The sequence below is a fragment of the Triticum aestivum genome, chromosome 7B, assembly GCF_018294505.1.
Source record: "Triticum aestivum cultivar Chinese Spring chromosome 7B, IWGSC CS RefSeq v2.1, whole genome shotgun sequence".
In the NCBI taxonomy this organism is placed as follows: domain Eukaryota; kingdom Viridiplantae; phylum Streptophyta; class Magnoliopsida; order Poales; family Poaceae; genus Triticum; species Triticum aestivum.
The window spans coordinates 467,036,225-467,047,703 of NC_057813.1; the positions used below are offsets into that span (position 1 = coordinate 467,036,225).

General features: G+C 45.3%; 1 protein-coding gene across 3 annotated transcripts; it reads right to left on the bottom strand.

The window, feature by feature from the left end:
* Positions 1-1,596: 1,596 nt before the first annotated feature.
* LOC123162428 (uncharacterized) lies at positions 1,597-10,104 on the bottom strand. 3 transcript variants are annotated; one of them, XM_044580208.1, is made up of 14 exons: positions 9,945-10,104; positions 5,648-5,829; positions 5,376-5,524; positions 5,154-5,292; positions 4,814-5,057; positions 4,492-4,631; positions 3,607-3,671; positions 3,422-3,490; positions 3,156-3,329; positions 2,941-3,071; positions 2,579-2,866; positions 2,273-2,415; positions 2,124-2,177; positions 1,597-2,044 (listed from the first exon to the last, which is right to left on the bottom strand). In XM_044580208.1, the coding sequence occupies exons 5-14, from the start codon at positions 4,841-4,843 to the stop codon at positions 1,960-1,962; spliced, it is 1,179 nt and encodes a 392-aa protein (XP_044436143.1). In that variant the 5' UTR covers positions 4,844-5,057; positions 5,154-5,292; positions 5,376-5,524; positions 5,648-5,829; positions 9,945-10,104; the 3' UTR covers positions 1,597-1,959. The 3 variants fall into 3 exon arrangements, with proteins under 3 accessions (XP_044436143.1, XP_044436144.1, XP_044436142.1); XM_044580209.1 differs by having other exon boundaries at positions 5,376-5,535; XM_044580207.1 differs by having other exon boundaries at positions 5,376-5,543.
* Between the last annotated feature and the right edge of the window lie 1,375 nt (positions 10,105-11,479).

The window sequence follows — 11,479 nt, forward strand, 5'->3', positions numbered from 1 at the left end:
TCGCCGGCCGCCGGGGAGATGGAGATGGAGAAGGCGAGCAGTGGAGCGCCCAAGCGGAGGCGACGATGTGGGATCGAATACGCTACCAAGATGAAAGGGCGCACGGGCTGCCGCGGTGCTGATCCGTGGTTAGGATTGGACACACACACAGAGAGAGAGAGAGACCATGTGGCGCTATAGATCTTGAGGCGGCTAGGTAGGGTAGGGAGGTGCTGCAAGAGAGATGGGGGGACAGAACCGAAGGGAAGGAGGGGGGTCGAGCGAAGGGAGACGGGTGGCTCGCTCTTTTTGTTTTTTGTTTTTTAGCTAATAAAGACGGGCTCACTTGTTCGGTTGTTTCCACGCAAGGTCTGAATGAGCTTCACGTGAGAGCAAGGGTCCAATTAACCACATGCCTCCAATTTTGCTGTGAGAGCAGCTGCCCAGTTTAGTCGCGTTAAGCGTTGCGCCCAAAGTTTAATCGGATGGCCATAAACTCCCACAAACGCAGATCCGACGGCCAAAAGTATTGATGGTCTGATAGGGTTGGGAGAGTGCTCGGTTATAATGTATCTAAATTGTGCTACACGTGCATATGAGTTTTTCACTGAATCGCATATTTCAGGATCATAACATTTATAGCACAGAATATAAACTCTGAATCATGAATATGAAAATATAATAATACAATATTATTGCCTCTAGGGCACTTTCAACATCATACATATTTCTACAAAAGATTTTTTATGTATGGGATTGCATGTAGGCCATCCATCTTTATCTATCTGGTCAGGTCATTCTTCTTTCTTAACAACCAAGTGTTAAAGACTACCAATGCCTCCACTTGCGATGCAATTCACTGAGTGAAGACATCATACATATTTCTACAAAAGATTTTTATGTATGGGATTGCACGTAGTCCATCCATCTTTATCTATCTGGTCGAGTCATTCTTCTTTCTTAACAACCAAGTGTTAAAGACTACCAATGCCTCCACTTGCGATGCAATTCACTGAGTGAAGACAATGTGGTTATTGGGCTCGTCAACCATGGAAATCGCAAATTTTGTTTCATGTTGTTCTACATGTTGGTTAATTCATTTATCCACTCAATACACACATTGCTGGATGAAGCTAAGGTGAACTATGTGTGTGTATGTGGTGGGGGGGGGGGCTATTCTGACTTTAGTAGCAATGAATTTGAAGAAATCGTACAACATCCAATTATTAGATGTAATATTTACATTTAAACCATTGTTAAGCTAGGGATATTTGTTGAACTATGCTATTTGGAGTGTTGCGATCCTCAAGAAAAAGAGAAGCATTTAGGAAACAGGGTTGAATGGCCGGCTCCCGCAGACAAAAGGTGTCCATTTTGACAATCTGCGTTAGAGATGTCCCAAGGCCATTTTTTCCCTCTTAAAACTTGTTCATTGAATTGGTGTATACTTGATGAAATTTAGTTCTATAATTGTCCTTGGTTTTCAAGGAAGTTAATCTTGTTAAGTGTCTTTTTCCCCGTTTATTACTAAAAGAATGGGGATGATGCAAATCCTAGAGGAGCATGAACAACATAAGAGTGATTTGAAGGTAAAAAGAAGGGTGTATGCTGAAATCTCCCACACAGGGTGGGGTATTAAACCAATATTGCTCCTCACAAAAAAGAAAAAAGAATACTGCTTGACGTGCATGTGGATCTTAAGAAAAAGTATGTTTGACATAACTGATGTTCAACCACTGGAATATTTATGCCCATGTTGGAAATTAAACTGGTACAGTACTTACTATAAACTTATGCAGAGCCATTAGAACAACATGATGTAACAGGATTTACAAAGTACTCCCTCCGTCCCATAATGTAAGACGTTTTTTGACACTAGTGTACTGTCAAAAAACGTCTTACATTATGGGACGGAGGGAGTAGCACATTAAAATACTTAGTAGAATTGGGACATCGAAATAAGTTGGGGCAGCGATAGCACTAGTGGAGTTGCCTTCCAACAAAACGCAGAGGAGGATCCTCATCGAATAGAGGATGATACCAATATGGTTTAGGAACCGACCACCTGTCATTCGAATTCTTCAGTGCAAATTTTACATTAAATAGATAGGAAATGAATTTGCAGTGGGAAACAGCAAAAACACCTGTTTTCCTTAACTGCGGCATCACCCATTATGTCTGTGGGATGGTTTATTCCTCTTCGTCATGCAAAAATAATAATATTGTAAGCACACTGAATGAATATATAGCCACACAATAAGAACTGAGACAGCACTTCAGGCAAAAGATGTACCTTTGAGATGGGAGATCAATCCCCCTTAAAACTTGTACAATGATTCTCCTTGGCAGGTAAGGAGTTCTATTAGTTCTATCATAGAAGTTCATGCCAGCAAAAGATCCATTAACGAAATTAACAAGGGGTCCTCCAATCCCAGCCTAGTACAAGAAATAGAACAGAGACGTTGTTGTAATGCCTTAAGAGAGATCAAGTTAACTAAAGTAATGTGTGAACAGATTACTGGGAAAACATGCATAGATTCTATCTATATTGGTTACCATTTAAAGGAAGGCGGGAGGGTAGAAGAATTCACCAGTGTACCTTCTTGATTTTACATGTAGACAGCTTAAGGTCTTTGCAGTTAAGTTTGCAAGGTCTGTTCGCAGGCGTCTTAATCACTTTACCAATTGTCCCCATTAATAATCCATCATCAACATCGCGCCCTATAGCTACCACTTCTCTACGTGGTCTTTTCACCTTGCGGAAAATATTCTCCGGACGAATACCATATAGGCACTTCTGAACATTGATGACAGCAATGTTATAATCTGAATGGTACAGTTCCAATGTCCCATCAGTGATCTGTTTCGGTGGGAGAAATACTTTAATCTGCAAGGGTAAAGTGAGCTCAATTAACCATCATCTCACTAAGAGGACAAGAAAAACAATTAGGAGCAGCAAACCTTCATTTTTTCATCAATCTTGTCTTCATCAACCAGACTTCTAACCAAACTGGCCGAAGTCAGAATAACAGGCGTGCCATTTTTATGCCACTTTATAAGTAGGCCTGTACATGCAAAAACTCTCACGTCTCCTACACATCACAACTTTGGCCATTAGTCAGTGGAAACAAATACCGGAATGAAAAACTAATCAACATATATAGCTGTAAAATCACCATCGTATGAAGAAAGTGTGACAACACGCCGGCCGATATTTGTAACAACACCTTTCGGAAGTTTAGCCCAGACCTCCTCCCCAGAAGTACGGTGATTGATATTGCAATCACAGCCCTTATAAGGAAGAAGTTGACCAAAAACCTCTTCAAATGTATCACACAATTTCCCACAGACTGGTTACAGAAACAAGAACAGAAGTTCTGTCACTGAAATAGCTAGAAAAGATCACAAGATCTAGTCAACACAATAGAAAACAACGACGTACCTTCGAGCATAAGTGGTGGTGGCTTAGGATATCCACCGGCTTGTAAATATTTAACATGCATCATAAATCCTGATGCAATAAAATGACCAATATTAGTACTCAGATGATATGTATGATAAAATCAACATGACATTGTCCACACATGATCAATAGGTAGCATTTTTAGAACGTTATATAATTCACACCTGATGGGACTACGCTGTGTACATTTTCAGGCAAGGTATATTCATGGAAGTTCGTAGAGTTTGGGCTGCAATAAAACAATGACGAGTTGTCATGGTAAGTAAATTGATTCTTTTGGCAGCTTAAAAAATAAGCCGCCACCTCCCCAGCTTTTCCCATAAGCCTTCTCTCTTATCCATTGGGGCTTCTAAACTAATTTAGAAGTCAAGACAAATTTAGGGGGCGGCTTGTTTTTAAGCTCGGGGTTGGCAGCTTATTTTTTAAGCCACCCAAAAGAACTGGCCCTGGTGCTAGTCGAACAGCAAAACCAAACATGAGTCAAATCGAGGTATGGAAGGACATGGGAACCAAGCTTATCAATACTAAACAGAAGTCATGAGAGAATAGAGCAGATCCATATGTCAAAATACGAGCCACATTGTCCATGTTTTAGTCTGAACAAAATGACTCTCTTCCTCATTTAAAAGAATACTTACTGATTTCACCACTAAAAAAAAACTCAAAATTAGCAACATGAGATCCGATACTGAAACCTACCAGCTAGCAGTAGAACGAACCAGTTTGTTATTATTAACTCTTAAGGCTCCGATGCTTGTTTCAAAAGATGGCTCACCTTACAATGGATGGACTAGAACGGGAGGTGTGTATTAAACCAGACAAATATAGATACGCAAATTGGGGATGATATAGCTCATGAGTTCTACTCCCTCCATTCCCTAATATAAGTCTTTTTAGAGATTTCAATACGAACTACATACGGATGTATATAGACATATTTTAGAGTGTAGATTCACTTATTTTGCTCCGTATGTAGTCCATGTTGGAACCTCTAAAAAGACTTATAGGAGTATTTAGGAACGGAGGGAGTCGAAGCAAAGGAGACATACGTGAACTGCTCCAGATATATCAAGTGTTCAGAAAGCTCCATACGCAGTAGGACAATGGTAATTTGGTTGACGACATCAAACTCAATGCACAATCCCATCATGTACCCGGCTTGATCAATAACTGGCCCCCCAAGTCCAGCCTAGAACCAAAAATAATAAAGCGGTAAGAATAGCAAAGGAAAAAACACCAGCAACAAAAAAGATTACTTTGGTGCCCAAAATTAGAAAGAAAAAATCAAAGGGGTAGGGATTACAACGCAATAATTTTGTTCCACATTTTTTTCATCGTGCCAAACAAAGTATGAAATAATCAACAGCTTGCCTCTGTGATAGTTAAAGGAACTTGGAGCATTTCTCCATCAACCGTTAATTCAATAGTCTGTGCCAGAGCCGAAGGCCCACCCAACAATTGCAGGATGCCGCCTTTCTGTAGGATATGCTATAGGACCATGCAGGTCTATAGCAAGTACTTCTGTGAAGCAGAAGGACGTGACAATAGCAACGCGGCTATCATAAAGTCCCAAGAACCCATTGATACTTGTTTTGTCGGGAAGGCGCACAATAATCTGCAGAGAAAAGAATTGTACACAAGTCCACCATACAATCAGAATTAGATCGAAAAACAAAGCAAAAATGGGAACATGATGACTAGCAGAACCAACCCTCAATTTATCAGCTCTGTTTCTGTTAGCTTCAAATTCTGTACCAAACGTTTTGAAGTCACAAATCTTGATAGTTCTGGCCTCGATGTGATGATAGGTTTTATAGCTATACCCGAGCATGCAAATAACATCTTATCTCCTGTATAAGATGCTCATTTGGGTCATAACTAGTGATGATTTGATACAAATCAGAAAATTCACGAGCGTAGAAAGCATAATCACCATCGTATAAAGCTAGAGAGACAATTGTGGAAGCCAACAAATAAGGATGAGTCACATCTGTAGAACCAAATGGCTTCTCTTCGAAACTCCGGTCCGAAACAGGTTTGTCGGGAGGACCTCCAAATCGTTCCTCAAATTCTTTTTTGCATCTGTCCACGGCCTTTTTGACTAATTTAATAAAATGGTAACTAGAAATGACCGTGAGTTCTACATAACTACACCAATATATGCAAGAGAGCGAAGAACCAGCAAATAAGAAATCATTGACTCACATTGCAGCATTCGCTCTCTCAACTTCTCTCTCATGCGTGTTTGGCGAGAAATACTACTTGAAACCATTGAGCGACGACTGGCTTCTTCGTCCCTTTTCCTCTTCTCTCGCTCTATGATGCGTGTTTGGCGAGGAGTAGCTTCATGGCCCCTCTTCCTCTTCTCTCTCTGCATCTTTGCAGTCCTGAAGCAAAAAATAAATGGAAAGAAATGCTTAGTAGAGCGTCATATTACGTATGATATTAGAGATCCAAAGAAAAAAAATAAAGTAGGGCCTATGCATACAACATTAATATATTTTTGTCCCTTCTAAGAGTTACATCTTTGCTAAAAGGAAAGATGAGAACTAATCTCATTTTTTAATAAAATGCTTCATCCTTCTAACTTTCCTTGATATAAAAACTTCAAACATATTGGCAAGCAGTGTTCTGCAAAACATAATTTTCTAGTGCTATTGCAGCCAATGCATTCAGTCTTTCTTGTGAACACAGATTGGATCTCAATTTTCACCAAGTTCTTGAGATACCACTGTTATGGCGCTGCTAGAAGGAGGGCACGAGAGGGCCGGCCGGGGGCCTCTTGCCCACGGCCAGGCAAGAGGGAAGGGATTTCCTTCTTAATTCTTGCTTCATTAGATTGATACATCTCCTCTCTTTATATAGAGAGGTTTACTTGACTCCCAAGCAAGGCTTACTTGACCCCTAAGCAAACGACCCTTATCTCTAATTAACCCTAAAACTAATGGGTCCATTAGGCCCATTACGTACACTACACCCCACCTGGACATGCAGCTTGTCCTCGAGCTGCAGCCTAACCAACTTATAACCACGACTCGACGCAACACAAACCTAACACCTAAAAACAAGCCTTTTACATCTCGGCTTGTTTTCTTATTCTCAACCTGAAATGGACTGGGGCGCTTTATTTTGGACCCTTTAACAAAAAGTGAACACCATCCGCACGTCGGACGTGCACGTGTACAGCCACCTGGATCCCATGGCCACCACCTGGACAAAAGGAGTGCATGTGGATGACCACCTGGAAGTGGTCGCAAGAGTGACCAGCAGAGGCGCCCTCGCGGCGGCCGGTGGCGGAATGCAGTGGTGCTACGCGATGCGCTGCTGTCGGTGACACCATGCCTTCTCCCTGCCGGACGGCTGTTGGTCTGCACCGCACAGGGAAGAGTGGAGGGCTTGCGATGGAGAATGACGAGGAAGGGTGCGCCCCCCCAACCGCCGATGTCGCAGACTTTGAGGTCGCTGCCCGCGGGGAAAACAGCATGCCCGCCGCCCGTTGGGGAAACTGCATGCCCAAGATCCCCGACGCAGCGGATGAGATCGAGGTCCTTTGCGCCAGCGAAGGGCAACTTGGAGGAGCGGCAGCTGGAGACCATGCATCTCCCGCACACGCCGACGCGCTAGGAGGCCGCGTGCAGCAGCCTGCAGCCTCACCGCCGCCGACACATGGCAGGTAGCGATCCAAGACGGAAGCGGTGACGGCGACGACGGGGACTGGACTTGGTGGAGCGGGACTCCCACCGGCGCGGTCAATGCGGGGCCGGAGCTGACCGGCGGTGGCTGCTGCAGCTGTAGCGACTGCTGCGGTTGCGCACCGGGCAGCTGCAATGGCTGTTGCGGCGGAGCGCCGGGCGCGGCGGAGGCCGCCAAGAGCAGCGGCTACCACTGCAGCCAGGGCTAGGCGGTGGTGGCGATGGTTGGCAGCGGCAGCGGCAGCGGCTGCTGCAGTGGCCCGGCGAGCGCGGCGAAGGCCGCCTGGTGCGGCGGCTGCCACGGCAGCCACGGCGGCGCGGGGACGGCAATGGGCACTGGAGGCGCGGCGGGAGCCGGCGCCGGCCACTGCAGGGCGGCGGTAGGCGGTGGCGACGGCTGCAGCTGGGGCTACAGCGTCCCAGCGAACGCCGCGGAGGCCCCTGGATGCGGCGAGTACCACGGCAGGGCCGGCGGCGGCCCGTAGGGGTTGGCCAGGTACAACCGGATCCCCTGGACGGCTGTGACGAGGTCGTTGAGGACCCAGGTGATCTCCTCCGGGGTGTAGGCGGCGGCCGGTGGTGCGGTGGAGGGCGGCGGCATCTGGGCGGTGGCGGCGCCGGAGGATGCGACCAGCGGCGCGGACGGGGAGGGCAGCGGCGCGGTGTAGATGGCCAGTGGCGCGGTGGTGACGGTCGGCAGCGGAAGCGATGGGGTGGGCGGCGGCGAAGACATGATCGGAACTGAGCTACCTGATACCAAATTGTTATGGCGCTGCTAGAAGGAGGGCACGAGAGGGCCAGCCGGGGGCCTCTTGCCCACGGCCAGGCAAGAGGGAAGGGATTTCCTTATTAATTCTTGCTTCATTAGATTGATACATCTCCTCTCTTTATATAGAGAGGTTTAGTTGACTCCTAAGCAAACGACCCTTATCTCTAATTAACCCTAAAACTAATGGGTCCATTAGGCCCATTACGTACTCTAACAACCACAGTCACTGATCAGAGCCACAGGAATAGCCAACTTGCATGGTTGCATAAGGGACACAAACTAATTGGTTCAGAACATTGAGAAGGTCAGCTATTAGGATTTTTGCTATGGTTGGAAAGAGGAAATGTGCAAAAGGAGGGAGATGGGCTTGTTTGAGGAAATCTCCAGAGAGGGAGGTGAGAGAGTTGTTAGGTTAACTGATTGCTAAAAACAAATTCTCCTTTTTGTTTATTATCAAAATTGTATCATAAACTTTCGATTACTAATACTAACTACTACTAGTTTTGAACATCAAATTGGAATCAATAAATCGCAGAAGAGGTCGAATTACTAGCAGCCACTACTGGTTATTAAGGGGATATGGTGGGAAACGAAAGGGTCAACGAGAAATAGATGAGTTGTCAAAAGAAGAGGTAGAAGATAATCTTTCGAGTAACAGAGATCAATCGAATACTCGATTCGAACTGCTCCAAGTACCACTAAGTAGTGCTAGCAAACGAGGAAAATGGATTCTTGCCCCGCGACTCTCCCCCCGCGTCGCCCCCGCTCGGGCGACTCGGGCGGGATCGCAACCCTAGCCGCCGGGGTCTTCCCGTCCTTCCATCCCTCCCTGCGCCGCCACCGAAGGACACCGCCGGCCTATAGCCCGGAGGCTGACAGCGGTGGCGGGGGCCTTCCCTCTCTCCTGCGCCATGGGCGCGGTGCGGTGCCCCGCGACGTGTGGTGGCACGGTCGATCTGGCCTTGGTGGCGTGGCGGGCCTGCCTTGACCAGCGACAGCGCGGCGGCCACCTTGGCCTAGGGCGGCGATGGTGGTGGGCGCGGCAGCCGGGCCTGCTTCGGGCAGCGGCCTTGGCTGCGTTCGGCGGCGGCGGACGGGCCTGCGGCGACAGACCATCTGACCTCGGATCGGCGGTGGCGGAATGGAGGGCCTGGTGGTTGGGTCGGCGCCATGCGTGGTTTGCCCTCCGGGCAGATCTGATCTGGCCGGTGCGGCCTGCTCGATGTGCGGCGGCTCAGATCGGCGGCGACCCGTGCACACGATGCTTGATGGAGGTTCTTCGAGCGGATCCGGGTGAAAACCTCGTTCTCGGCTTGATGCCAAGACCGGCGTTGGCGGCACTCTTTTGTGTCATTACCTTCTTGAAGGCATCGCCGTGGATAAGCTCCAGACCTCTATCTGCTACCTCCGGAGGAAACCCTATATCAGTAGATCAGATGACGGCGGCGCGTTGGTGTCGTTTCCTCCTTGGGGGCGTCATTCTTGGAGGCGTACACGGGATCAAAGGACTAGTGGGCGGCTTTTTTGGTGGAGCGGTGCTTCATGCTACACATTGATGACGGTGGATTTCGGCGGCATGGCGCGGCAGAGACTCGGCGCCCAATGCACGGTGATGGACTCGCGCAGGAGGAGGTAGTTATCTGTTGTCGTGGTGGCGTCGATGGCAGAGTGGCCTGAAAAGGTAGAAGCCTCAATATCTGCTCTGAAAACGGACATGTGGAAGATGGCGGCGACGACACATGTGAGTACATCAGACCAGTTTATACCCCAGACCCGGTATGTGGCTTGGCTGGGTTTCTGGCTCTTGATGATAGGCTTAGGTGAGTGGTCTGGGTATTTGGTCCAGCTAGCACCCCTTCATCATATGGATAGGAGTAGTGGCATATGTTGCCAAGATGGCGGATTCAGACATATTGTTATAATACTTTGTAAGGTCCTCAAGAATAATCAATAAAGTGGCGCATGCATCTCCCAGCTGCAGACCCCGGGGGTCATCCTCTTTTTAAAAAAAAAAAAAGCAAACGAGGAAATAGATGCTTACAGCCGCCTAACTGTTTCTGCGCGCCGATGCACAACGGGAACGGGATGCGCCGGGTGGATCTGTGAAGAGGTGCCGTCGAGATGAAGCAGCTGAGTCGGAACGATGGATTTGAGGATCTAGGGTTGAGGGGAATCACGGACTTGCTGTGGCTTCTTTTTCCTTTTCGCTTTTTATGAAGCAACCACGGGGTCGCTTCTTCCTTTTATATTGGGGAGCCGACGACCTATTGGAGGACAGCCCGGCCCGTATCCCATCGGCCTGGTATAACAAAGACAGAGTATAACCGCGTGGCGACTATATCTCGCTTTGCGCGAGCCGGTAGTGAGTCTCGCTGCAAGCATCTCAGCTTCGGGCAGGCCGAATAGCACTTCAAAAGAAATGGAGATGAAAATGTGGAGCCACAAGGATTCAATCCTGGGTCTCCCAGATGAAAGCTAGCGCTGCTAACCAATGAGCTAGGGTCGTGTTATTGGAATACTGTAGAGCCCAACCTACTTAAGGGAATAGATCAAGATTTCCATAGGGTTTTTCCCTTTTTTTTTTGTTTTTGTATTTTACCGTTTTCTTCGTTCTTTCTCCGATTTCACTGTTTTTTATTTTTCTTTGAATTTAATTTATTTCTTTTCATGGTTCTCACTGTTTTTTTTCTTTTTTCTTTTTTTGTTTCGGCTTTCTTTTTCTCTTACACGGTTTTCAATGCCTTTTTTCTTTCAATTTTTTCACCTTCCTTTGTTTTTCTCGGTTTTCCCCATAGTTTTCATTGTGTTTCTGTACATATTTTTTTCGATAGGTCCAATAATTTTTTCTAATACAGGTTTAACATTTTTCAAACATAATTTTAATATTTCTAAATACATGGTCAATATTTTTATACACATATTTTAACCTTTTTTGAAACCTTGATTCACATTTTTCAAATAAAAGTTTAAAATTTTCAAATGCTCGATGAACATTTTTCAAATGCAAGATTAAGATTTTTTGAATACATGGTCAACAGTTTTCCTATACACATTTTTAAACTTTGTCATATCCTAGATTAACATTTTTCAAATACGAGATTAACCTTTTCTAGTACATGGTCAACATGTTTTTTCTACGCACATTTAACATTTTTTTTCAAAATGCTTAATTAATTTCTAAATGCAATATTAACATTTTTTAACACATGATCAACATTTGTTTCTATACATATTTAACATTTTTTAAATGCTTGGTTAACATTTTTCATATAATTGTTCAACATTCTTTGAAATGATTGCTTAGAATTTTTTATATACATTATAAAAAAATCATCAACTCTTTAATACATGGTCAACATTTTTTCTATATACATTTAACATTTGTCAAATGCTTGATCGACATTTTACAAACACTTGTTCAACATTTTTTTCAAATGCTTGATTAACATTTTTATATGCATGATCAAAAGAATTCAACATTTTTTAATACATGGTCAACAATTTTTCTATACACATTAAGAAAAAAAATCAAATGCTTGATCAATTTTATTCAAATACTTGCTCAATAGTTTTCCA

What these genes read in the sequence shown, in the direction of transcription:
- LOC123162428 (XM_044580208.1), bottom strand. Translation starts at nt 4,843, where the DNA reads ATGCTCCAAGTTCCTTTAACTATCACAGAG. An exon ending in CTACATGTAAAATCAAGAAG is followed by an intron (nt 2,416 to 2,578) that starts GTACACTGGTGA and finishes TTCTTGTACTAG; the next exon opens with GCTGGGATTGGAGGACCCCT. An exon ending in ATTGATCTCCCATCTCAAAG is followed by an intron (nt 2,178 to 2,272) that starts GTACATCTTTTG and finishes TGCATGACGAAG; the next exon opens with AGGAATAAACCATCCCACAG.